General features: G+C 47.5%; 1 protein-coding gene and 1 long non-coding RNA gene across 2 annotated transcripts in view; both read left to right on the top strand.

Moving 5' to 3' along the window:
* LOC134734573 (uncharacterized) overlaps positions 1 to 27545 on the top strand; it is a 299170-nt gene that overhangs the window by 35796 nt on the left and 235829 nt on the right. The gene's annotated exons all lie outside the window — the stretch shown is intronic.
* On the top strand, positions 21121 to 23122 carry LOC129468952 (V-type proton ATPase subunit e 1-like). Its single transcript, XM_055254998.1, has 3 exons — positions 21121 to 21180; positions 22493 to 22697; positions 23001 to 23122. Exons 1-3 carry the CDS (start codon positions 21121 to 21123, stop codon positions 23120 to 23122), a joined length of 387 nt encoding a protein of 128 aa, XP_055110973.1.

The following is a 27545-nucleotide window of genomic DNA, read 5'->3' as shown; positions in this document are numbered from 1 at the left end:
CTGAGATTTTAGTGCACCCATCACCTGAACCGTGTACATTGTACCCAATATGTAGTCTTCCATCCCTCCCCACAACTCCCCTCACCCCGAGTCCCCAAAGTCCATTGTATCATTCTTATGCCTTTGTGTCCTCATAGCTTAACTCCCATTTATAAGTGAGAACACTAGATGTGTAGGCACTTTTAGAGCCTCTGCTTGCATTACATTTGCTAACGATCAATTGGCCAAAGCATATCACACGGCCAACCCAGATTCAAAGGTGAGAAAATAGACTCCATATCTTGATGGAATAGGAAGAATTTGTGGTCAATTCTGCAACTGTAGAACATGAAGCTGATGTAACATCTCTCATTACTCTAAACACTCCGTCTTTCTCTACTGTTTCAACAATCTTCCTTTTGTTAGACTCTGTGTCTAAATCAACAAATATTTATTGAGCAATTGTCATATGGCAGGCGTTTTCACAGTCATGGCCTTAATCAATACCTAAAAACAGCCCTTGCAAGGTAATCCACTTCATGGGTGGGGAATGGAGGCTCAGAAAGACAAGGTGATTCTAATCCAGCTCTAGGGACTCAGAGTGTGGTGTTAGTTATATTTTCTTTGTCAAGATGCCCAGAACTCTCCATTTAACTTTTTTTTTTTCCAGACACACAGGTAGAATATGTGGAGTCTGGTCCCTGGCTGGTTTCTCCCCAACAGTCACTGGTTGGGGCTAAAGGGGTTCAGCCTGGGGCAGGAAGATTGGGCAGAATGAACAGACTCTAGGGGGCGACAAAGGCCAAGGTGACTCCTTATTGCTGCCCCATGCTCCTTTCTCTCCTTCCTTGTCTATTGTCTGTCCTCAGAGAAGAGAAAGATGTTGCCCGTCAGGAGACAAAACGTTCATCTTCAGGCTCTGAGAAACAAGGGGAAGGAGGGAGGGATGGAGAGGGGGAAGCAGGGAGGGATGGAGAGAGAGAAGGAGGAGGAGGAGAAGGAGGAGAGGAAGAGGGGAGAAGAAGAAGAGAGAATAGATGGGCCTAAGAAGGCAAAAATAGAGGGAAAGCAGTAAGACAGAAAATTAAAGAGATACAGAATCATAAAACAGAGAGAGGGGGAGATAAAGAGAAAAAAGAGAAGGGAAATAGGAAAATGAGCCCTAAATACAGGGATAAAGAGAGACAGAGACAGGAAGACAGAAATGCCCGGAGAGATAAGGGAAACAGACAGAGAAGGGATGAAGAAAGAGCGAAAGGAAGTCAGGCTAAAGATGACGGTGTGTGGAGGAGAGGGGTATGGCGGGTGTTAGTCACACTGTGTGACCTTAACTAGGCCAGGTCATCTCTCTGAGCCCCATTTCCTCATCAATAAAAAGGAGCTGTCTTCAGGAACTGTTGTGAGGATGACATGAGGAAATACATGCAAGCACTCTGGAAATAGTAAAGTACTATACAGGTGTTCATTAGTATTATTGGTAGTATTATCATTATTGTTATTATTATTATGTCATGGTTGGAAGAACTTAATGCTAGAATGAGTGTCAGAACCCAGGGGCTAATGAGATATTGAACACCTCTTCTCTAACGAGCAGCTTAGTGTCAACTGAAATTGGAGTTTCTTGATACTACGGCACTACAACTTGTAAGATGCCCTATTGATTTAATTACACTTTGGAGTCAGGGAGAATTGAACATTAAAAATACATACTTAAGAAAAATAACTGATAACACGCAGTTGTTTCTACAATTGGTCACTTTTTTTTCAGGATCACAATCAGTGTTTGAGGGTATAATGGAACATCTCTATTCTGTTGAATTCCTTTAGGTCATCAGCCATTATGCAGAATATCAGCTATGGTGCTGTTTTTGTATCTCATGGATGTGAACTTTATTTCTTTAAAATTAACGGTATGATCTCAAGATATATTGAATAATATTGGTATTTTGTGTGCATTTCTGCTTTGAATAAACACACAGTTCCCCTTTCTGCTCCATTATCTGCGTTGCATATTTCTGTAAGGTAAATAGCTTTTATTGAAAGTTAGCTGGACGCTCTGATAGGCAGGTATTTAGTGCTCAAATTATAGGACTTGAAGGATCAATTTGTCAGAACCATCTCAGAAAATTCTCTGATATATTCAGGGAGCCTGGGCAAGTTTAACTGCTAGTTACTGCACTGACTGGTGGGTAACAGTCCATCTCTTGCATAAACACCAACTTTATTTTTGTACCAAATTTAATATTTTTGTGGTACACTTAGAGCAATAATTAGGGATCTAAATTTAACAGTCTATCTGTATATTATTATCACTGTAGATTACACAATTAAAGTAACATTGCATAAACATGAGAGAACTATCTGACAACTTACTCTTCCTCTTGGAGGCTGACCCACTATTGTAAAACACATTCTGTTTTCAGAAATTCTAAAGTGTAAATAAGAAAAAATACAGGAAATGCTAGTGGCCAAGAACAATGGAAATGGTCTGGGGCAGCTTATTGGTAAGAGAGAGAAAGCCAAATGTTTTGAAAAGGTCCTGATTATATCTAGCATATTAAAACAATTCAAAATTGGTATTTGGGAATTTTTGCCTCATTTGACTGAATGAGATTCTATGCCTGCAATACTTCTTGCTGCCACCAGGTAGTGATAGTGTCTAAAATAGTTTATGTGTCCAAACTATAATCTTTCTTTTGTGGCCAGTTAATCTCTGTGGCCAGCAATTTATGCACTGTATCTAATCAGTTACTGTCCCCTCCCCTCCATTAAAATACAAATTATACTATATTAAGCAACATTTCTGGAAGCAATGCAACACAGTGCTCAGTCTGCTTTGAGCCATGGTTCTGGCTAGATTGAGTACATTTGCTTTCTTACCTGAGGGTAGGGAAATAACGGTAGTGCTTTCGAGGACTGTGATATAGTCATCCGTCAGTATCTGAGGGCAGATTGATACAAAAATCCACAGAAGCTCAAGTCCCTTATATAAAATTGCATAATGTTTGCATACAAAGTACAGATATAACCTCCAGTGTACTTTAAATCATCTCTAGATTACTTATATACCCAATACAATGTAAATGCTATGTAAATAGTTGTTTTAAACATTTATATTATGTTTATTGTTATATTGTTATGTATTTATTTATTTTTCATTTTCTGGAATATTTTTGATCCACTGTTGGTTGAATCTGCAAATAGGAACCCACATATAATGAGGGCTGACTGTATTTTGTATTCATAGAATACTTCCTACCATACAAAGAGCCCCTCTTTGACCTTGCACCTCTAGGTGCCTACATACCCTGGTGTAAGGTTAATGTTTATAGGTCAGCTGTTAGCTGTGTTGGGCAGGGAGCATAGTTTATAACTGGACTAACCCCTTACGTTGGTAGATTTATTAATCCATACTTACCCAATAGTAGTAGCTCTTATTTATTAAGCATTAAGCATGTACTCAATACCCATTTCAATACCAGTTTCAATCCTCACAGCAATCCTATGAAGTCAATATCATTATTATTCTCATTTTACAAAGACGGAAATCCCCAGGGTTCTGGGAAGATTAAATGAGTTAATGCATAAGACTTGCTTAGCTCGCTGGGCGCAGTGGCTCATCCCTGTAATCCCAGCACTGTGAGAGGCCAAGGCAGGCAGATCACTTGAGCTTGGGAGTTCGAGACCAGCCTGGGCAACATGGTGAAATCCCATCTCTACAAACACCACCACCACCACCACCACCACCACCACCACCACCACCACCACCGCCACCACCACCAGACTTGCCTAGCAGAGTGCCTAGGACGTAGCAAGTGATCATTATTTATAGGGTGTATTATTACAGATGAGGAGACAACAGCTTAAAGGGCCAGCTGGGGGGACAGGCCTGCAAACTGAGAAGTATAAAGCAGCAAAATACAAGGGACTGGATAAAAGCACAGATGGGCTGGGTGCAGTGGCTCACACCTATAATCTTAGCACTTTGGGAGGCCAAGTCATGTGGATCACCTGAGGTCAGGAGTTCGAGACCAGCCTGACCAACATGGTGAAACCCTGTCTCTACTGAAAATACAAAAATTAGCTGGGTGTGATGGTAGGCACCTGTAATCCCAGCTACTTGGGAGGCTGAGGCAGGAGAATCACTGGAATCTGGGAGGCAGAGGTTGCAGTGAGCTGAGATTGCACCATTGCACTCCAGCCTGGGAAACAGAGCAAGACTCGTCCCAAAAAACAAAAACAAAAACAACACAGATGAAGGGGTAATTAATTCTTCTTGGGGAGGTATCCAAGAAGGCTTCACAGAGGAGGAAACATTCAAACTGGACCATAAATGACAAGTAGGGGTGGTGGCGTATGTTGTTCATTCCCCATTTTGTTCTTCTCTTCTTCCTTTAAATAACAGAAATATTCCTCTCAGATTTAGCAGGACACATGGCCACTTAGTTAGAGATGATAATTATCATCCTTCTTTGCAGCTAGGTGAAGCCATGGGACTGAGTTTCTATACTAACTAAAAGCAAGTGGAAGTGAAATCGCTTGCCACCACTTCCCATGGCTGGAATGTGGCCATGATGTGAGTGAAGAAGTTTTGGCCATAGGAGATGGTAGGACAACAAAATAGAACAAACCTGAGCCCCTAGATGAGCTTGGTGAGCACACCTGTCCCATTCACCTTGGGCCACATGCCTATCTTCAAGCCATTACATGAGAAGTGCATACACTTCTACCCTATCTGAACTACTGTATTGTTGGTTCTTTTGTCTGAAGCCCATTATTTAGCCAGAAGCCTAAATAGTGCACCAGGTAAAGGAAAAGGAAGACTTGTAAGGCAGGAGGAACAGCCTGTCCAAAGACATAAAGAGTGAAAGAAGTTAGTTTTAGGAAACGTTCTCATAGGATTTTTTTTTTTTGAAGATCAAATGAGATAATAAATGTATATAAAATGCTTAGTACAGTACCTGGCACATACTAAGTTCACAATAAATGAAAGTCCCATTTTTTTTTCTGTGTGATACAAATGACTTCTCAGAGCCTCATCTGTAAAATGGGGGTAATGTCACCTGTATGATGAAAACAGAGGTCTGGACCTTTCTACTCTAAAATAGTATGAATAGCTTGCAGAAATTCTATTGGGAACAAGGTTAAAAGAAAAACAATTACCAAGAAACGAATGAGTACCCTGCCTTTCACTGATTTAAATAATTTACCTTAACAAAACCTCTGGTGCTCTCCATCTCTATGCTGTAGCTAACATTGGTCCCATTCCTTCCTCCTAAAAATATTAGTCATTCCTTGAATGAGTTGTGGATACTCCATGCTCCAAAGTTTTCATAGGCAGGTTTCTCAGGGCTTTCTCCTCCTATTCTCCTAACTCCTATTCACCTCACAAGACTGTACCAACATCACATCTCCTGGGGCTTCCCTGACCTTATGGACAGATCTGCCAGATTCTCTTCAAGCGACAGGTACTCCACTAAGGCTGTACACTCTCTCTTATTGGTTTAGGTGTCATTTTCACCTGCCAGACTGTGAGCTCTTCCAGGGCAGAGAGCACGAATGTTTCATTTTTGTTTCGCCAGCACCTGGCCACAGTAGCTGTTCAGTTCTTATTACTGAATAAATGAGGTGTTCTCGGGCAAACATGTAGGATCACTTAGAGTGTGTATGTGTTGGTGGAGGGTGGGGAGGGTGGAGCACAGAGGATTTCAGGGCATCAGAAGGGCAGATGTAAAAAACGAACATGTCTCTCATCCACACAACAAGGCCGGGACTTTGGCATTTAGACATTATTAGGGGAAAAAGAAGAGGCAGTCTGATAGAATGGAAGCTATCTAGTTTAAGAAACAGGAGTGATTTCCCTCCAACCTTGTTCAGGATTCATCTGTGTTACTTCAGTAAGTGTCCTTCCCTCTCTGAGCCTTATTTTGGGCCATTCCGTTTCTGGCCTTCCAGGAATCTAGGCGTCCTCCAGCTCTGAGATTCCCAGGGCCCTATTGGCCTGGGGGAGAGAACAGGCCTGGCTTTCAGGCCACATGAGGCTGTGACCCACAGTTGGCACTGGTCACCTCCGCTGTCTCCTCTTCCTCCCTCCTCCTTCCCTCACACCCCCTCTCCCATCTTCCCTCTTCTTCTTCCATTGTCCTCCCCATCCTTCCCTTCCTCCCGCCTCCTCCCTACTCCTCCCCTGGCTCCTCCTCTCCCCGTCCGGGGCGGGGGAGGCGCGCTGGGTGGTCCAGCGGCCGGGGGCGGGCGGTAGCCTGCAGGCGTAATTGGCATGCACGCCGTTGTAGCTGAGACCGCTTAATAAAGCATTACATATCTCACCGCTTCCATATTTCATTACCTCACGCGGAGCCTGTGAGAGGGCCCTAATGGGAGTCAGCTGTGTTTTTACTTTCTGTTGTCGGCCGGGACGGGTTTCTCTGCGGATTCTTTGAAATGAAATAATGTGATGCACGCCGCGATAAGGGCCGGCCTGTAATGAGGCCCAGGCCGCCGGGCGGCTGCTATTGCTCCAGGTGTCGCGTATTTGGGCTGCGAGGACAAGGAGGAGGAGGGGGCGGCGCCGGAGGAGCGGGGGGAGGGGGAAGTCGCGAGGGGCAGGGGGTGGGAGAAGGCGGAGGCAGGAGGCAGGGGGCAGGGGGCGGGCGGAAGAGGGGAGGCTGGAGGGGGCGGCGGGCCGCGGCAGGCCAGGCGGGAGGAGCCAGAGACAGAGAGAGGAGGGGGACAGTGGCAGCCTGCAGAGCCCTAGGAACCCGGGTTCAAATCCTGCCCGCCAGCGTGAGAGAGCGTTTGCCCGCCCAGGCGGTCCATGGGGGTGAGGCTAATACTCATCTCACGGGGTTGTGTGCAGGTAAATGAAGAGGGTTTGTAAATTGGAAAGGGCACATTACACGTAAAAGGAATCATTTATTGAGAGAAAGGAACTGACTCCCTGTGAGCATCCCCTCTGGGTATGGCAGCTGCCAGCCACTTCACTGAATGATCACAGCAGCCTCACTTGCTAAGAATTGTTACCTTCCCTTTACAGAAGAGGAGACTGAGGGTCAGAGCAGCGAGGGGCTGGCTCCAAGGCACACAGGAAGAGGCTGAGGGCAGCCCTAGGCAGGTAGCCAGATGGAGATAGAGCTGGAGGAGAAGTTGGTCCACTGCCCGCTGACTGGGCCACCCTGGCACCCCCCTCGAGGGGAGCTGGGCTTTCTCCTCCACCTTGCTCTGTGGGCCTCCTCCTGTGGGCCTGAGGCCTTTGCCCTCCACACGGGGATGGAATGGGGGGTGGTGCAGGACTCCTTGTAGGAGGGGCAGTGGCTGGCTGTGGGGAGAAGGCCTTAGGAAGCCCCCTGTTCTGAGCATGCTCCTCTGCTCAAAATCCCACAGCTACAGTCCCTGAGCGTCAGCTTGCTTCGTGTCCACTCTGTGTTTATCTCCAGGAAATAAATGCTCTTTGAGGAGTCTTGTTGTATCTCCTCAGTGTCTCTTAAATCCACTCACTTCTTGCCCTCCCTCCTGGCACTGCCCTGGGCCAAGCTTCTGGTCCTGCTTCGGACACTGAAGGGATCTTTCTGAAATGCTGACCCACGCTGCTGTCCTTCAGCATCGGGCTCCTCATTGCTCCCAAGGGCCTCTGGCTTCCCTAGCATGCCCTCCCTGCCTGGACTTTAGAGCCTCCCCCAGCTCCTCAGCTTCATCTTTATCACACTCCATCCCTGGCCGTGCCAGACCAGGTAACTGGCCTTTCCCTGAGTTCATCTCTCTGGACACTTGCTCATGCTGTTCGCTCTGCTTAAAATGCTCTTCCCACATGGAGCCACCTTGGGAGTCCTGTTCTATCTCCAATACTCAGCACGATGACTGCTCATTCCAGGAAGTCTTCTTGCCATGTGCTCCTCTGCTTCCAAGTTGTGTATGCTTTCTTTCTTCTCTGAGCCTCAGTTTCCCCATATGTAACATGAGGGAGTTGGGGGCTGATCTCTGGGCTGCACGGTCTCATGAATTTATGGGGTTAGGTGCTAGTTTTCTCTTGAAGGAGAAACAGATAGTTTGAGTGTGTCAGCATGTTAGATGATAACCATATCGTATGTGCCTGCCACATGGCACACATCATATTGGTGCTTTATATGCATTAGATACATGCATTGCTTGGGGTTATGCTGCAGTAAACGGAGAAGCTGGGATCAGAAGCCAAGTCTTTCTGATTCCTGAGCCTGTGCATAGGTGTGTGAGCATGGGCATATGTGCTTGTCTGTGTGTGTACACGTAAACTAATAGTACCAGTGTTGGTGGCACTTTAACCTGCTCAAAACCCTCTCTCCTCCAGGAGCCCTTTGAGGTTGGGATATATAGACATAGAGAGGTTGGGCTGTTGCCTTAGTTACACAGGTGCTGGGAGGAGAAGGGGGGTGTGGAGCAGGAGGAGATACTCCTCTGGCCCAGAGAACCAAGTGAGATCCTCTCCGTGCAGGATTCTTTGCTCTTCAACCTCGGCCTAACTTTGCCAGCTTTGTTTCCCAAATAACCTCTTTACTGCATCCTAACTTTCTGTATATAGGTCCTGCTTTGGAGCCTTTGCTTAAACTGGTCACTGCGTCTGGAATGCTCTTTTCCAAAGCCTGCCTGTGGACATCTTATTCTTCCTTCAAGACCCAGCACAGATCCCCCTCTTCACAGAAGCCCACTGAACCATCTCTTTCTTTCCCTGTTTCAGGCTCTGCATACACTTCTCTCGCCCAGCTTAGAGTGTTAGCTTGGAGCATCCTTGTTTCAAACCATGAGCTCTGAGGTCAGAGGCTGAGTTTAACTCTTGGCCAACAGAGACCTGCTGTGGAATAGATATGTTGGGTATGCTTGTGAATGCCTGGCCAGGCAGGATGTGTTCTGAGGCTCACTACAAATGGATGCAAGTCCTCACTCACTGAAAATGCTTGATATGTGGCAGGTAATAAAATTGTCATTATTTATTACTGTGCTTTTGCTTGGGTCAGGTTTGATGTTTCAATCTGTATTTCATTTTATTCTTAGAATAACTTACAATCTCATTTTACCAGGGAAGAAACTGAGGCTAACTAATACTAAATAACTTACCCAGACTGTAGAACGAATCAGTATCAAAGCCAGGACTAAAATTCAGTTCTGTCTGCCTCAAAAAAGGAGTCTGGGCAGGGCACGGTGGCTCACCCTTGTAATCCCAGCACTTTGGGAGGCCGAGGTGGGTGGATCATGAGGTCAGGAGATCGAGACCATCCTGGCCGACATGGTGAAACCCCGTCTCTTCTAAAATACAAAAAATTAGCCGGGCATGGTGGTGCGCGCCTGTAGTCCCAGCTACTTGGGAGGCTGAGGCAGGGAAATCGCTTGAACTCAGGAGGCGGAGGTTGCAGTGAGCCAAGATCACACCACTGCACTCCAGCCTGGTGATAGAATGAGACTCAAAAGAAAAAAAAAAAAAAGAGTCTGTCCTTTTTGCACACATCGCATGGATCTGATTGCAAGCGCCTTGTGCTCTGTGTGTCGGTCAAACAGGGATGCTCTAGTAACGTGCAAATGATTTTTTGAGAGAGGGCTTAAGTGTAGTTCAGTCTTAGCCAGCCACAACTGAGATTTGCAACCCAAGCCCTAGTCCTCACCAACCATTCTGCTATCAGGTTTTCATCTCTAGAGTGATTGACGGGTATTTTTTTCCCTCCCTGACCCAGAACGCCAGGCCTCCAATACTACTGAAATGTTTGCACAATCTTGAAGCATTTATTTAAAAGTTGCTTTTCCCCAAAGGGCCTGGCCTCAACCAGATCCTGAGCCAGATCCAAAAAAACAAACAAATCCTATCTTTACAAGCTCCTCAGCTGGGCTGCGTGGGGCGGGTGGGGGTGGGGGTCCCCTGGGTCCTACCTTTCCTTGGCTGGCTGACAGGCCCGCCCCAGGGCGAGGAGACTGCCTGCCTGTTTACAGCCCTTTCCAATTCACAGGCCAAACAGGAAAGGGGGGAGGGGTTAGAGAAGGGCGCGAATGTCAGAAATCACAAATCATACAGTTGCTCCTCAAAGCAATAGGCGGTGGAGATGTTAATGGGGACATGGCTGGGTTGGGCTTCTTGAATGCTCGTCGGGGACAGAGTGAGACCCTGGCTACCACTTTGCAGGTCCCAGCATCAATAACTAAGCTCTCCATAACCTGCATAGCATTATGGGTCCGAGGGGCAGTGATCTCTCAGATGGGTGTCAGAGGACCTGAGTGCCATACCTGGCTGGGTCTGTGTTGCCAGCCAGGCCCAAGCTGGTGTACATTGGGGTTGCCATCACTGTTGCTTGGAAAAGTCCATTCAACTTTCTGGCCTCCACCATCGTGGACCCACGAGGGGCTGATCTCCAGCTCTGGCATTCTCTCTCTGTGAATCATGCCCATCCAGACTTTTGGGCAAAGCAATGGGGAAAAGAGGGAACCCCCCTCCATGGAAGGTATTTTGTGTGCCTGGTACAGCGTTTGGTACTGTCTGGAGGTTGTCTCATTTACTTGGCACAACCTCCCTGAATAGTCTTTGCTGTGATTCCTTCCTACATGTGAGGAATCCAGGGCCAGCACTGGAACCCACGGTCCACTTGGCCCCTTCCTCCCTGTCTCCTGGTATGCCCGGCAAAGCACTGACACCAGGTTGGACGGATGGCCTGATTTAGAACAAAGTCTAGAGTGTGCAGAGTGTGGTGTGACCTGCATTGTGTGCCCAGGAGTGGGACCGAGGTGAGGCAAGGGCTCTGCAGAAGTGGAGACCGAGGCCTAGAGAATGGCTATCTCTCACCCAGCTTCTCACAGTCACTGAGGAGCCTTCTGGTCATAGATGGGCACACTGAGGCCTGTGACTAGGCAAGCTCGAGCTATGTCCCCGAGGTGCTGCCTAAGAAATTGGGCTCAAACACTTTGCTTTTTTCCAAAGACCCCTAATGTGCAGCCCCGCTGCAGGGTTCCCACTGGGCATTGTCCATTCCTGCCATTGGATCTCTGCTGCTTACTGCAAAAGACACCAAACTCATTAATGGCCTCTGTGCTCACCTCCTTGTCCCAGTCAGTGCCAAGGCCACTTAAGCTGTGTGTCAGTCCTTACACGGACTAGGCAGTGCCACACCTCTGCCTGTACCTTCTATAATGCTTCCTGGAATACCTGCCTTGAATTCTTCCTGTGTCACCTTCGGCAAGTGACTTAGCTTCTTCAAGCCCCAGTATCCTCCTCTATAAAAGAAGGACCTTATGCAATAGTAGATGTGCAAGTGCTTTGTGACCACAAGGCCCAAGCTGGTGTACCTTGGGATTACTATCACTGTTGCTGTTTTCAGTGGGCTGTTGTCAGTCTGGCCGGGAGCTTCTGTCGAGTGACCCATTGATTGACTGGCTTCTTCTCTTTGCCCCAACTAGACCCCTCTGTGAGCTGTTTGTGCTGACCTTGGGCTGGGAAGATACTCTCAAACACCTGTTGTGGGCCAGGCTGGGAACTCTAGGAAGAAGCAAATCAAAGAAATATTTTGCTGGGAATATATGCTAAGGAATATAAATCATTCTGTTATAAAGATACATGTATGTGTATGTTCATTGTAGCACTATTCACAATAGCAAAGAAATGGAATCAACCCAAATGCCCATGAATGATAGACTGGGTAAAGAAAATGTGGTGCATGCACATCATGGAGTACTATGCAACCACAAAAAGGAATGAGATCATGTCCCTTGCAGGGACATGGATGAAGCTGGAAGCCATTATCCTCAGCAGACTAATACAGGAACAGAAAACCAAACACCACATGTTCTCACTTGTAAGTGGGAGCTGAACAATGAGAACACGTAGACACAGGGTGGGGAAGAACACACACTGGGGCCTGTGGCGGGGTTGGGGGCACGGAGAGCATCAGGATAAATAGCTAATGGATAGTGGGCTTAATACTTAGGTGATGGGTTGATGGGCGCAGCAAACCACCACGTTTACCTATGTAACAAACCTGCACATCCTGCAGAGGCATCCCAGAACTTAAATTTAAAAAAAAGAAAAAAGAAATATTTTGCTATTGTTTCCTTACACCCAGTTCCCAATCCATTGCATGTGTGCAATTGGGGGCAGCCTGGAGGAGGGGAAAGAGCTGGCCGAGCTCTACCTCCCCGCCGCTGGGAGCCCTGACAGGGCTGGGACCATGTCTGACTTTTCCCTGCATCTCTAGAGCCCAGAATAGAGCCTGGGACTGAACAGCACTCACTAAGTATGTGTTTATATGTGAAATAATTTTGAGAAAGTTATCTCAGTTCTCTGAGCCTCAGCTTCCTCATCTGTAAAATGGGGATGATAATACAACTTAACTCATAGGTTCATTGTGAGGATTAAGAATAACAATCTATGCAAGGTACTTAGAATAGTGCCTGGCATGTAATGATAATGCTTTCATGTACTTAAGAGAAACAAATGCTCAGAGAAGGTAATTGCTTTGTTCGATGTAAAGTGGGAGAGCTGGGAATGGAATTTAGGTTTGTCTAACTCCAGAATCTCAGATGTTGACCACTATTGTCTATTACCTGAGGTAGGTTGACCCACAGCATCCACTTCCTCCCTATTTCAGAGTAATAGAACTGTCAAGTTTTAGTTAAGCACCTGGCCATCTAGAATAAAGACTATGTTTTCCAGCCTCCCTTTTGGCTAGATGTTGAGTTCTGGCTGGTAGCAGAAGTTAGGTGTGAAACTCCGGGAAGTCTCCTTGAAGGGAGTAGACGTGAATTTCCCTATGAGTCTCACTCTGTCGCCCAGGCTGGAGTACAGTAGCATGATCTTGGCTCACGGAAACCTATGCCTCTCAGGTTCAAGTGATTCTCCTGCCTCAGCCTCCCCAGTAGCTGATGGTTGAGATTGTGTCCTAATAGCGGTAGTACCAGCCAGCAGACACCTTAGATCATGAAGTGACAGCAAGATAATGAAGCCACACATGGTGCAACAACCAGGCAGCAGGAACCTGCGTCCCTGACAATGTAGGATCCATCGTATCAGCCTGTTTTTGAAGTCAGAGAGAAAAAAACTTTGATCTGTTAAAGTCTCTGTTATTTTGGATATGAACGTAATCCTAACTAATTCACTATTGTCTCTCAATGGTAGACTTTCAATAACTAAATGTGCCCTACCATAGTATCGCTCAGACTGCAATGTTATGAAAATTATTTGTTGTCTTTGTCATGAGAGTGAGCTCTGTGATGGCAGGGACTCTGATTTTTCTCTGCTAAGTCTCCACTGACCAGTCCTGTGCCAGGCACCCCGCAGGTTAGTGGCTCTCTATTGTGCCAGCTGAGCTGAGCTGGAGCCCTGTTTCCCAGAAATCCTTCTCCTGCATAGTTCCAGCTTAGCAAGGGCTGCAGGAGATATTTTGCCTGAGATTCAAAAGGTGGCAGTGAAGTAGCAGCCATATTCTTTCTGGGCTGGGAAGGTCAGTGTGGGGACCTGAGTTCTTGCTCTTGATTGCTTCTCTCTTTGCTTGCCTGGTTGGCCTGGCGCAGCAGCCAGGGTTCCGTGACTCCTCCAGCTCTTACCCCATCTGCCTCTTCAGCTTCCCTGAATCTTGGGCTGGGTGCATGTGCAGCTCTATGATGAAGGGTTCCAGCTTCTCCAAGAGAACATCTGTTATTGAAGTTAGAGGCTTAGGGTGGTGAGAATCCTCGTGGGTCCCAGTTTGTCTTTGCTTCTCCTAATTCATATCATCTTCCCTTCTGCACTGCCAGCCCTGTGGCCCTCATATGGAAGCATATGGACTATCTAACCAGCTCCCACACTTGCGTAAGATCAATCACTATAATAAATATTTTTCTTTCCTTTTTTTTTTGAATGATACAGTGTCTTGCTTTCACCCAGGCTGGAGTGCAGTGGCACATTCATGGATCACTGCAGTCTCAACCTCCCATTCATAAGCTATCCTCCTGCCTCAGCCTCCTGAGTAACTGGGGCTACAGGTGAGTGGCACCACATCCCTCTAATTTTTTGATTTTTTGTTGAGATGGGGGTTTCACTTTTGCCCAGGCTGGTCTCAAACTCCTGGCCTCAAGCAACCGTCCTGCCTTAGTCTCTCAAGGGGCTGGTATTATAGGTGTGAGCCACTGTACCCTAAATTTCTTATTCTGTGTATCTACTGGTGGTTCTTTCTCTGATTGATACATAGGTATTCAATAAGTACTTATTGAGTTAAGGAATGATTTATATGATTGGCCCCCTGGTACGTGGTACCTACTAATGAATGTCTATCTCTGTCTGCTTGGAGGCTGATGCAGGTGGGAGAAGGACTTGGGCTCAAACTCTAAGACCATATGTTTCCCAGCCCTTTTGGCACAGCATGTCTATCTGTGTCCAAGTAGAGTTAGAAGGGGCCTGTGAGCTAGAAGGAGCTAAGAGAGAATATAAGGAGGGGACTTAGGGTGATATTTAGGTTGGCCTGGATGCAGGTCTCAGTCACTCTGACAATGCCCATCTGATATGGTTTGGCTGGGTCCTTACCCAGATCTCATCTTGAATTGTAGCTCCCATAATTCCCTCATGTTTCAGGAGGGACCCAGTGGGAGATAATTGAATCATGGGGGTGATTCCCCCCATTCTATTCTCATGGTAGTGGATTAGTCTCATGAGATCTGATGGGGATCTTATAAGGGGAAACCCCTTTTGCTTGGCTGTCCTTCTTCTCTTGTCTGCCACCATGTGAGACAGGCCTTTCACCTTCCACCATGATTGTGAGGTCTTCCAGCCACGTGGAAATTTGAGTCCATTAAACCTCTCTCTTTTGTAATTGCCCAGTCTTGGGTATGTCTTCATCAGCAGCATGAAAACAGACTAATACAGTATATTGGTACCAGAAGTGGGGTGCTGCTGAAAAGATACCTGAAAATGTGGAAGCAACTTTGGAACTGGGTAACAGGCAGAGGTTGGAACAGTTTGGAGGGCTCAGAAGAAAACAGGAAAATGTGGGACAGTTTGGAACTTCCTAGAGACTTGTTGAATGGCTTTGACCAAAATGCTGACAATGATATGGACCATGAAATCCAGGCTGAGGTGGTCTCAGATGGGGATGAGGGACCTGTTGGGAACTGGAGCAAAGGTGACTCTTGTTATGTTTTCTCAAAGAAACTGGCAGCATTTTGCCCCTGCCCTAGAGATTTGTGAAACTTTGAACTTGAGAGAGATTATTTAGAGTATCTGGTGGAAGAAATTTCTAAGCAGCAAAGCATTCAAGAGGTGACTTGGGTACTGTTAAAAGCATTCAGTTTTAAAAGGAAAACAGAGCATAAAAGTTTGGAAAATTTGCAGCCTGACAATGCGACAGGAAAGAAAATCCCATTTTCTGAGGAGAAATTCAAGCCAGCTGCAGAAATTTGCATAAGTAACTAGGAACCACCAAGACAATGGGGGAAAATGTCTCCAGGGCATGTCAGAGACCTTTGCGGCAGCTCCTCTCATCACAAGCTGAGAGCCCTAGGAGTATTTGCAGTCGTGGCCCAGGGTCCATTTTGAAGCTTTAAGATTTGACTGCCCCATTGGATTCTGGACTTGCATGGGGCCTGTAGCCCCTTTGTTTTGGCCAATTTCTCCTATTTGGAATAGCTCTATTTATCCAATGCCTGTACCCCCATTGTATCTAGGAAGTAACTAACTTGCTTTTGGTATTACAGGCTTATAGGCAGGAGGGACTTGCCTTGTCTCGGATGAGACTTTGGACTGTGGACTTTTGAGTTAATGCTGAAGTGACTTAAGACTTTGGGGGACTGTTGGGAAGGGATGATTGGTTTTGAAATGTGAGGACATGAGATTTGGGAGAGGCCAGGGGTGGAATGGTATGGTTTGGCTGTGTCCCCACCCAAATCTCATCTTGAACTGTATCTTCCATAATTCCCTCATGTTGTGGGAGGGACCCAGTGGGAGATAATTGCATCATGAAGGCGGTTTCCCTCATGCTGTTCTTGTGATAGTGAATAAGTCTCAAGAGATCTGATGGTTTTATAAGAGGAAACCCCTTTTGCTTGGCTCTCATTCTTCTCTCATCTTCCACCATGTGAAACGTACCTTTCACCTTCCACCATGATTGTGAGGCCTCCCCAGCCACGTGGAACTGTGAGTCTATTAAACTTCTTTCTTTTGTAAATTGCTCAGTCTTGGGTATGTCTTTATCAGAATCATGAAAACGGACTAATACACCATCTCTGCCCCAGAATGGGCATCCTGAACTCTGGGGGACCATCTGTTTGTCTAATCAGCCTTTGCAGAATGGACAAGAAGGAATAGCCGAGGCTAATGACTCTGACTCTCAATCTCATCCTCAAGAGATGGACTCAAGAGATGTGGATGGCTCCTTATCATGCTCCAGGAACCCTCTACCAGCTCCCTATCAGCCTTGTAATAAAAGTCAAGACCCTTAAATCTGTGTACAAGATTCTCTGTGACCTTGTCCTTGAACCCCAGCCAGCACAATAATGTCCCACATCATTTGGCCTTAACCTCAGTGAAATTGAATGAATCAGATGTGCACGTCTATGCATTATAAGTTTTTTCCTTCTTTTTTTTTTTTTTTTTTTTTTTTGAGACAGAGTCTTGCTCTGTTGCCCAGCCTGGAGTGCAGTGGTGCAATCTTGGCTCATTGCAACCTCCGCCTCCTGGGCTCAAGTGATTCTCCTGCCTCAGCCTCCTGAGTAGCTGGGATTACAGGTGCCTGCCACCACGCCCAGCTAATTTTTGTATTTTTAGTAGAGACAGAGTTTCGCCATGCTGGCCAGGCTGGTCTCAAACTCCTGACGTCAGGTGATCCACCCGCCTTTGCCTCTCAAAGTGCTGGGATTACAGGCGTGAGCCACCGCGCCCGGCCTATGTACCTATAAGTTTTTATCTTCCGTTATTCTGTGCCATCAAGAGCCTCAGTTTTTAAGACTTTTTCCCAGATCAGGAGACTCTTCTTGGAAGTGGGAGAGTCAAGTCCAAAGTTTTTTTTCCCTTAAGAAGCTGTTTGTCTATCTATTCACCCATCTATCTGTTCAAACACCCATCCATCCATTCGCTTATCTATCTTTCCAGTGCTGTCTGGCTCTACTCTGGGCCAGGCCCGGTGATCATGCTGAGAATCTTGGAGATGAATCAAATATACCCTCTGATCTCCAGCAGCTCACAGTGGGATAGACAAAGATGATGCAACTAGACAACAAAAAATATAAACAGATAAGTGCCATCTTGAGAAAAGTCAAAAGTCATGGAAGCATAGAGGATGTCCCATCCCAGCCGTGGGGGTCAGAGGAGGCTTCCTAGCAGAGGAGACATTTGAGCTGACTTTGAAGTACAAGAAGGCATCAGCTAGACAGGGAAAGCGTGAAAGAATTGTGCAGAGAGTATGGCATATGCAAAGGCCCAGAGAGGGCCAGAGAGCACGTTACACTGGTTGCAAACTATGTGTGCTGGGGATGGTTGAGGGGTGAGAGAGACGTCACAGCTAGAGCCTAGTCCAGATTTCTTGCCCTGTGAATCTGCTCCAGGTTCTTCTGGAAGTGGGCTGGGAGGAGGTGGAGATGGAGGCCCCGTAGAGCCAGTGCGGCCTGTATTCAGCAACTGGTGCTAGGTTCGAGTGAGTACTCACTAGGCCTGGGGGTTCCTTGGGCAAGAGGAGTTACGTGGCTCAGTGTCAGGCCATCTCCTCAAGCAGATGTGTATGAGCAGATGAGGCACAAACTGCAGAGTCAGGCAGATGGGGTCAATTCTTGGCACTGTGTAGACAGGTAACTTTGGACAAATCACTTTTTGAGCCTCAGCGTCCCATGGCTTAGTTGGGAATATATCATTTACCCTAGAAGGCTGATGATAACATTACTTTTCTCCCTTCCCTTTTCCTTACTAGATGATTCCAAATGGTCACTCTAGGTGAGGCCCAGGGAAATCCCCTTGGTACGCAAACTTGCTTTCCCCAGTTCATTTTGGTCAGAGTGTCCAAAATATGGTTCTGAATGCATCACTCACTGCTTGTGGCAAAAAGCACACATTCCTTAGTAAGGCATTCAAGAAATCTGAAACTTTTTAATATAATGTCTACCTCCTATTCATCTGTCCACCCATCTGGCTGGCTGTCCTTTCATCTCTGTGTTCACCCCCTTATTCACTCAACAAACACTCATTTCTTGTCTCATCCCTCCTCCTCTTTTTCTTTCTTCTTATGCTCAGTCTCTCCAAATGGCCAGCTTCCTTGACCTCATGTTTGTGTGAACAGGTTGTTCCTTCTGTTCAGTGGATGCAGTGGGATGCTTCCTTCCTTTTCCTGTCACTCACCTACTTTTTCTTCAAGGCCAAACTCAAAGGTCCCTTCCTCCATGAAGCCTCCGGCCTTATCAGCTATCCTCCTTCTGGTCTTCCACTCCTAATGGCTTCTCTTTTTATGGGACATGTATTCCATAGCATTATTTTTGTGTCTGTCTGTTACTCACTGACCTCCACCCTACTCCAGCAGGGTGGCCTCTTTGTACAGTTGTTTAGGTTGTACACTGCACAGGAACACCCAGCTGAGGAATGTGCCCTAATGTGAGGGCTGTACCTCTGGAGGGAAGAGTGCTTTTTTTCTAGTTCATACAAAGGTACCTGTTCTCCAAGTGATGAGCTCAAGTGGCTGAGCTCACCCATAGGGGGCACCTTTTTCTGTTTCCTACACAGGGGCTCTCTGAGCTAGTGGTGGCCTTCCCCTGATTCTAAGTTTCTATAGGCCAGGACCATGTTGGCTTCATCCCTGTTCCCCCAGCTCCTAGCATAGCAGTGCCAGGCCCCAGAGACCTCCATAAACGTTCTTGGAGTTGAAAGGAGAAGGCTATCAGTAGTGAATCTCTGTCCACTGGGCCTTGGAAGGGCAGGACTCATGCCTGTCTTGTAGGGAGATGAGGCTTCCGAGTTGATGCAGTGGTGATGGCAGGTTTGTTTGGAAATTCCCCAGTAAGTGGTGTTCCGGGCCTGTCTCCCAGGGACCTCGAGAGCTTGCTGGAAGACCTGCAGACCAGGGCTCCTCCAAATATTGTTTTAAACTGATTGATGCCATGCCAGGCAGGGGAGGGACAGGCATTTTTCATACATGAAAAACAATACATTCTGGGGCCAAGATGAAATTATTTTACATTTATACGATAACAGGCAGGGAGACAAAGACGATGTTTGAGGATGTTTAAATCCTCAAAATCATTAGTCACTGTCCCAGCAGGCTACACAAATAAATGATCAATGCACAGAAAAACAAGGCCCTCTGAGGTGTTTGCCCAAGACCACTTATGTGTCAAACAGACTTATTAGATGTGAAGGGAATGATTATTTGTACAAAGTGAAATGAACATGTGCAATAATATTGTAAAATGTTTATTAGTCTAGAGTGTGCTGAATGTTCCTAAAATATATCAGGTTCTCAGCTTGCATTTAATGTACTGTTATAAATGATATCACATCCTTCCAAGCCGATTTTCCGCTTAACGTTAAGCTTCTTTGCTGGAGAAATCATGTTTTCAGATCCCAAGTATGAAAACATTGTGGGGTTAAACTCTCCCTTCTACTCCCTAACCCCCACCCCAATCAGTTACCTCCCTATAAAACTTGTCCTGAGTCTGGCTGGGAGGGATAGGGCAGTTGGGCAGGCCAGATGGTGGTTGGAAAAGGAAAAGGGGGTGAATGAGTTATTGTGGTGGGGACATTAGGCTGGAAGTCCAGTGATTCAGATTTCAGGATCTGCTCACTAATCTCCTGCTGTGTGACCTTGGGGTAGTCCCTTCCTCTCTCCGGGCCTTAATAATCTCAGTCAGAAAATGGGAATAATGTCTAAAGAGACTCCCAGAGCTAAACACTTACATATTCTAAATCCCAGCTTGCTGAGTCACGAGTCTGAAAGATAAAAAGAGATTCTGGAAGTGAACAAATAAAGTGCTACAGAAAAATTCTTATTTTTTTATGTGATTCTGGCCAATTCTTACTTAACCTTTAAGGCCCTGACCAAATGTCCCCTCCTCTGGGAAGCCTTCTCTGACCCGCTAACCAGCTGGTCAGTCTGTCATCTTTGCTCTAACAGTGCGAAATCCTTGTGTCCCTTATTGCCCCGCCAGCTCATGGTATCACCACATCTCTCTGTGTGAACAGGCTCTTCCTTCTGTTCAGTGGGGAAAGCTCTGCAGGAAGGAGAAAGTGGCCTCATTCTCTGCGCTGCTTAGACCAGCAGGACTGTCCTCCCTCAGTGAGTCGTCTGCCTCCATGAACGCAGCTGCTGAGCTGGCCAGCTTCGTGGCATGCATGTCCAGCTGTCAGCTTGCTCTGAACTGAGGTCCCCAAAAGATCCCCAGACCTGGGCCAGGCACAGAGCTGGTACTCAGGAAATGATTAGTGGATGCTGGATGGGGAGGAGCCGAGCTAGTGTGACCCTTGGAGGTTATCCCCCACCCACCGCGCATGTTAAAGATGGGAGTTTTATCCCAGAGTAGGGAAGGGATTGGCTAGGGGGCTACTCAGGCACCTTGGAGAAGGGTCAGAGAGAGTGTTTCCTATAACATATCAACTCTCCACCCAAGAAGGAGGGGTAGAGAAGCCCAGCCAAATCCCATGTCCTTGGCCCTGAACGGGGGTAGGAGGTATTGGTAGTGGGCAGTTCTTGGCGTCAGCTGAGAGCACAGGGCTGGCTTCGGAGGTTGTGGAGGTGGTTGGGGATATGGGGGGTTTCCAGTTTCCTGGCTGAGTCACGTCCCTCTCCTTTCCCCTGCCCCCCAAGGTTTGCTCAAAGGCCCCCTGGAGGGTGATCTTCTCTGAGCTCAACTGATGGTCTGGGGATCTTTCGGGAATCTCAGTTCAGCGCAAGCTGACAGCTGGATGCGCATGCCAGGAAGCTGGCCAGCTCAGCGGCTGCGTTCATGGAGGCAGGCGACTCACTGAGGGTGGAGAGTCCTGCTGGTCTAAGCAGAGCGGAGAATGAAGCCCCTTTCTCCTTCCTTCACGGCTTTCCCCAGAAATGACTGAAAGCAATCTACATGGAAATATATACTAAAATGTGGGAAAATAAAGTTAGAAGTAAGCATTCAGGCAAAGATTAAAAAGTGTAGGAAGGTAGAGTGGATTTGGAGTGAGGCTTCTAAGCAGAGATCCTGCCCTAAGGTAGGTCCTGCATGCTGTGGAGGCAGGTCATGTGTGTCACTCCAGGCTTCCAGCAGAGGGGACCCAAGCAGGTACGTGATTTATTGTGCCCCATAAACACAGGACCTTTGCTTGGAAGAAGTGCCGGTCCCTTGGTTGGAGGCCAGAGAAAAAAGTCTCCTGTGATTTCTCAAAAAGGGGCACGCGGTGTCCCCAACAGCTGCCTGTCAGCAGCAACATAAGCTGGCTGCTTCTTCCTCTGCCTCCCCTTTCTTCCCTTCATTCTCTTGCTCCACCTTCTCTACTTTCCCTCCTCATCCTCCTACTCCTCCTCCTCTTCCTCATCCTTTTTCTTCTTTTCATAGAGTTTAGTAAAGTAGTCCTTGGAACACGGAAAGAAGTGTTCCTGTTCAAGTTGAACCCCGGGGAACTGTTAGGGTGCTTTGGGTGGGGAGATAGCCAGGCCCCAGCATGAACTTCAGGCGGCTTGGGCAAGTGTTTTTCCCCACCATAGCAGTGGGCAGTGTGGGTTCAAGGTTATCCCCACTGAAGTGCAGTGCCGTATTGAGCATCTTGTAATGAGTGCCTTCTACATGCCAGACATTTATTGGGTACATCTTGTGTTAACTCAGTTGGTCCTCACAACCTCCATTCAGGGTGGTTCTTCTTATTCTCAAGGTCACAGGCAGAATGTGGAAAAGCTGGTTTGGCACCAGGTTCTTGCACTCCCAGGCTAGCCCCTGGCAGCCCCACTCCTGTCTCACTGTATGATCCTGAGCATTTCTACGGTCCTGACTCTTGATTTTCTCATCTGTACAGTGAAGGCCATGTGTCCCTGAGAGTCCCTTTATGTGGACATTCTGTGGTTGCCTGAGTAGCTGAGTCCCCCTTTGCAGTGGGCTCAGGTAGACATTTGGGATGCACAGGGACTACCTCTTGTTTTACCCTAAATAACTCCTCACCTTTGCCCCTTGGGCAGGGGCTCCTCCTGCTGGTTACCCTTAGAACCTGTCCCTGGATTGGGCCTCTCCCCCAAACTCCCTTCCCAGAGAGACTGAGGCTCACATGGAACCTGCATTCCTCAAGCAGGGATGGAGCCTCAAGATTTAGCACCTGAATCAACTTCTTAGGCTGCTGTGGGTGGGCCAGGCTAGGTGGTAGAGTGGATTAGGGATTGGGACAGAATATTCTCTTGCTTTAAACCCCACTAATTATACTACAATCCAAATTCGTTGCCACGGCCCTACATGACTGGGCTCCTGCTTCCCCACTGACCTTATTTCCTCCTACTCCCCCAGGATACTCAGCATCCCCTCCCATCAAGACAGCCTTTACAGCTGCTGTATTAGTGAAGGCTACCCAAGCTGCTGCAACGGATACCACTCCCCGATTTCTGTGGCTTAGCCCGATAGTTGGTTTCTTGCTCACATTGAGTCCAGTGGGCTGCTCCAGTGGCAAGCATGGGCATATCACAGCCTCATGGTGCCTCTCATTGTGATAAGCATGTTCTGGGGCTTCCTCAGCTTCTTGGTTCCCTGGTTCATCCCTAAGAGTCTTAGCAGAGTAGTTATCATCACCATATTGGTGACCTGTTCGGTTTGCTGCTCTTGTTTTTTTTTTTTTTTTTTTTTTTTTTTTTTTTTGAGACAAGATCTCACTCTGTTGCCCAGGCTGCAGTATAGTGGCACGATCTTGGCTCACTGCAGCCTCAAGCTCCCAGGCCCAGGATCCTTCTCCCTCCTCAGCTTCCTGGGTAGCTGGGATGACAGGTGCATGCCACCATGTCTGGCTAATTTTTTGGTGTTTTATGTAGAGATGGTGTTTCACCATGTTGTCCAGGCTGGTCTTGAACTCCTGGGCTTAAGCAGTCCTCCCACTTCTGCCTTGCGAAGTGCTGAGATTACAGCATGAGCCACTGCACCCAGCTACTGCTATCTCTTTTGGCTAATTGCAATTCTTTTTCATTTCTGTCCTCTCTTTGGACCACAGTTGAAAAATGAAACCAGCTGGTATCTGAAGCATCATTGGCCTTGAGGAAAAAGACATGCTCTGTAGTGCTAGTCATTGACACTATGAGAAGAGAATTCCTTCTAGATGCAAAATCTCTCCTCCAAACTGAGACCTTCTTTCTTGACTTGCCTGTTTCGGACATCAGCTGCCTTAAACATTCGCAACATGTCTGAATATCTTATTCTACAATGCAGTATTTCCTCCTTCACTTTTTTTACACTTTGACTTACTATGTTCCTACCTAACCTAACTGTGCTGACTCCACAAAGCGTTTATGCACTCTCCTGAGAGAAGATGCTCTTCTGAGAATATTTTATTCTCTCCTTGGAATCTGTGGATTTGAAGATGGCCCCTGTCTTCTCCTAACGTGGGAATCAGCTAAGCGTTTAAAAACTGCTGCAAGATAAACAAGATTCCAGTGGGGCAGTCAGTAGGAGAGCACATTCAGAGAGAAGCTTTGTCACAACAGAATTACACCAAACTATATTTTCAAGATGAACTTCTTACCTCTTCCATCTCTTGGAATAAAATATTTTTCTGCTTCAAAAATAAAACAAATGCAAGTGTTCCTCCTCCGTGTGGTGATTCAGAGACCCAGAAGCCTTGCATTTGGTGGCTCTGCCATCTGCTGGGGTGCTGATCCTCTGTGCTCAGCTGGCTCAGGTGACAGCAGGGAGCAGAGACATGGGAAATAGAGGCATAGGGAGCAGAAGCATAGAAGACCACAAGGGGGGTTTTCTGGCCCAGAATTGAGGGTGGCCCTTCATAGAACCTAGTCACGTGGCCACACCTAACTGCAAGGAAGGCTGGGGAATACACTCTAGCTGTGCACCCAGGATAAAGTACAAATATGTTTGGTGAACAGCTAGTTTGTTCCTGCTGCAGCCTTAAAAGCCTTTTCCTTTACCTCCACCAGCCCTGAGGGATGGGCAGCAGAATTAGCACCCCCATGTTGCAGATGCAGAAACAAGGCTCAGAGAGGCTGTCCACCTTGCCTCTCCCCACCACCCACCAAGGTCACATAGTGAGTTGGTGTCAGAGACCATGTGTCCTGGCCTAGAGCCTGTGCTTCTTCAGCTAGAAGCAGCCCGGTCACCCCACCCTGAGCATCCCCCACTGGCCTGGCCCTCCCCTAAGGCCCTTACCAATCTCCACCTTGTGTCAGAATTCACCAGGGACTTGGTGGTTCCTGGTCCAGGGATGAGCTTCTGCAGGGTGAATGTACCTGCAGTACATGGAGTGCGTGTACCTGCAGTACATATCTAGCTCAGTACATGGAGTGGGGCCTGGTATGGGCATAGCACAGAAGACTGAGCAGGGAGAGGCTTGCTCAAACCTCAGAAGGGCTGAGAGGTGAATGACAGGAAGATAAGAGTGAGTGGGTGACAAATGAACTTGCTGAGCAGTGACTGGGATGTCCACAGCATTCTCTGCTGCTGAAGTCCACCTCTCCCCACCACCCACCATGCCCTGGCAGCATAAAATCCCAATTCCACCTCTGCCCTCACGATTGCATCCCTCCCCGTGTCCCATCTCCCACTGTGCTCCAGCCACAAGGGCCTGCTCAAGTGTTCCTGCCTGGGCTGAGGTCTTCTGTGGCCCCTCCAGGGGCACACTCACCTTCTTCCAACCTGCCCTGTGCCTGAGGCTGACCTATGTGTCCCATCAGTGGGCTCTGTGGAGTCAGGCCTCCAGCTGGGTTTGGTCACTATGAGGTACCCACAGAGAGAGAAGCAGTATGGGTCAGGGTCTTTATTCCCACAGTTCTCTCCTTATAGATGTCTTGATCAGAGGCCATCACTCCTCCCAAAGAAGCTGACTCTAAGTTCCAGCAAACACTCCTTCCCCTCTTCCCTTCAGGGCGATAACAAGTTTTGCTGCTACTGGCCCAAGGCTACTGCTCTATTCCTTGTGTTCCTTTCACAATAGCCTCATTGTAAAGAATCTCTCCTTCAATTCTCTTTCTTTCCTTCCTTCCTTCCTTCCTTCCTTCCTTCCTTCCTTCCTTCCTTCCTTCCTTCCTCCCTGCCTCCCTCCTCTCTCTCTCTTCTTTCTTTCTTTCTTTCTTTCTTTCTTTCTTTCTTTCTTTCTTTCTTTCTTTCTTTCTTTCCTTCCTTCCTTCCTTCCTTCCTTCCTTCTTTCTTTCTTTCTTTCTTTCTTTCTTTCTTTCTTTCTTTCTTTCTTTCTTTCGTTTCTTTCCTTTCTTCTCTTTCTTTTTTTTTTCTTTTTTTCTTTTTTTTTGAGACAGAGTCTCACTCTATCAGCCAGGCTGGAGTGCAGTGGCATGATCTCGGCTCAGTGCAACCTCTGCCTCCCGGGTTCGAGCGATTCCCACACCTCAGCCTCCTGAGTAGCTGGGATTACAGGCACACACCACCACACCTGGCTAATATTTTTTGTTGAGATGGGGTTTCACCACGTTGACTAGGCTGGTCTTGAACTTTTGATCTCAGGCAATTTACTTGCCTCGGCCTCCCAAAGTGCTGGGGTTACAAGCGTGAGCCACCGTGCCTGGACTGAATTCTCCTGTCTGGAGTGTGCTCCTGTTTCCTGTTGGGGATGCTGACCTGCACGCCTCATCTCAGGTCCTCCATACTTGCTGTTCCCACTGCCTGGTGTGCTCTTCCCTCAGGTCTTTACATGGGCAACTACTTTTCAGCTTTAAGGTCTCAGCCTGACTAATGTTTTCTCTAGCCAAAGGTGTCACCCTCACCCTGATCGTTCTCAATCCCATAGCCCTAGATTAGTTTCTTCCTTGTATCTGTCAGTGTTTGCAATATTTATCTGGCTTTCTCCTCTGGAATGCAAGCTCCATGAGAGGTGGGGTTTTTATCTGTCTTGTTTACTTCTGTATCCCCCAAGCCTAGGACAGTGTCTAGCACACAGTAGGCACTTACTATAAATGTTTATTGAATTTGTAAATGAGACAGATTCAATATGCAAACCAGGGAGCAGCATAAATGAATGAATGAATGCATATATTGGCAAGTAACTCATCTGAATTAATGGATGAATGAATTGGGCAAATGTGTGACAAATGAATGAACACATTGACACAGACATGCACCTAGGGAGAATGCCATGTGAAGGCGAAGGCAGGCATTGGGGTGATGCCTCTACAAGCCCAGGACTCAGAAGATTGCCAGCAAGTCCCCAGAAGCTAGGGGAGAGGCATGGAACAGATACTTTCTCACAGCCCTCAGAAGGAACCCACCATACCCATACCTGAATTGTGGGCTTCTAGCCTCCAAAACTGTGGGACAATCTGTTTCTGTCTGTGAAGCCACCCAGTCTGTAGTACTTCTTATGGCAGCTCGAGCAAATGAATAAACTATGTCTAGGCTTTAGGCTTCTAGAGCGTTAGAGGTGATGACTTACTATGTACAGGCTTTGGAGAGGCAGCACAGTGTGGTCGCAAGAGAGTGGGCTGGCAGCTGGGGACAGTCCCAGCTCTGCCACTGACTTGCTGGGCTAGTCTTCCTGCCTGTGAACTGAGGGGGTGGGACTGCAAGATTTCTAGGGTCCTTCCCAGCCCTGACTTTTCCTATTTGAGTAGCTGTGAAGAGGAGGCCAAGCAAGGTCAGGTGGCACAACCCAGGTCACCCAGAGGGTTAATGGGAAGTGGTCCCAGGAACAGCCTCTCGCCGATTGCATGATGATTGCTCCTTTGCCCGAGGTGCCTCCCAGCAGAGTCTACAGGAAGCCTGACCTTCTCTGATCCTCTGTTCTCAGCCCCTGGGTGGCCTTGGTGCTGTGTGGGTCTGATGAGGCCCTGGCTATTTGGAAAGGTGGCTTCCTGCAGGAGGGAGTATGAGGAGGGCCCTGCTGGTGTCCTGCGAGTTCTTGCACTGCCTCCCTAGGCTGCCTGGATAGAAGGCAGAGGCCTGGGACCCACTGTGCAGTGGCACAGTATGTCTTTGTCTGGCCAGGGCTTCTGGTGATCATGGAGGCTGATCACATATCCATCCTCCCCTGGTATTTTCTTGGAGTCCCTGGCGGAAGGCTCGATGCTCTGGCTGGCCTGCTGACTTCCCTTCCTGCCTGATTCCAGTGCCTTCTTAGAACTAGCCCAGGGACTCAGGCTTGTCCCCACCAAATAGATGGCAGCATTTAGAAACTAACAGTTTGCAGTTGTCAGGTTGTTGCTGAGTGGCCCTCTGACTCCCTTGCTTTTCAGTGTCTGAAAGAGTGTATCCAAGGTAGGTCTACAGTGAGGTGCTGCAAGTCTCTGTCCTCACAGGGCTACTGCAGTACTTCCAGTTGTCAGTTTCACGGAGCTGGAAGGGAGAGAAGAGATGCTGGTTGGCTGAATGGGATGTACAAAGATTCAGTGTTTGAAAACATGGATCTTAAAAATGACAAGCTGAGTATAGGGTGGTGAGCCCTGTTTCACAGTTTTTGCATGAAAAAAATCTGGAAGTCATAGTGGCACCCAAGCTCAGTGCAA

The sequence above is a fragment of the Symphalangus syndactylus genome, chromosome 12 (assembly GCF_028878055.3).
Source record: "Symphalangus syndactylus isolate Jambi chromosome 12, NHGRI_mSymSyn1-v2.1_pri, whole genome shotgun sequence".
Classification (NCBI taxonomy): domain Eukaryota; kingdom Metazoa; phylum Chordata; class Mammalia; order Primates; family Hylobatidae; genus Symphalangus; species Symphalangus syndactylus.
This window is presented reverse-complemented; position numbering and strand designations above follow the sequence as displayed.

Excerpts from the sequence above, each read along its gene's own strand:
- LOC129468952 (XM_055254998.1), top strand. The coding sequence starts at position 21,121 with ATGCTGTGGAGGCAGGTCATGTGTGTCACTCCAGGCTTCCAGCAGAGG. Across the intron at positions 21,181-22,492 it reads AGCAGAGGGGACCCAAGCAG|CCCGATAGTTGGTTTCTTGC; the intron begins GTACGTGATTTA and ends TCTGTGGCTTAG. Across the intron at positions 22,698-23,000 it reads CTGTTCGGTTTGCTGCTCTT|CCACTGCACCCAGCTACTGC; the intron begins GTTTTTTTTTTT and ends TTACAGCATGAG.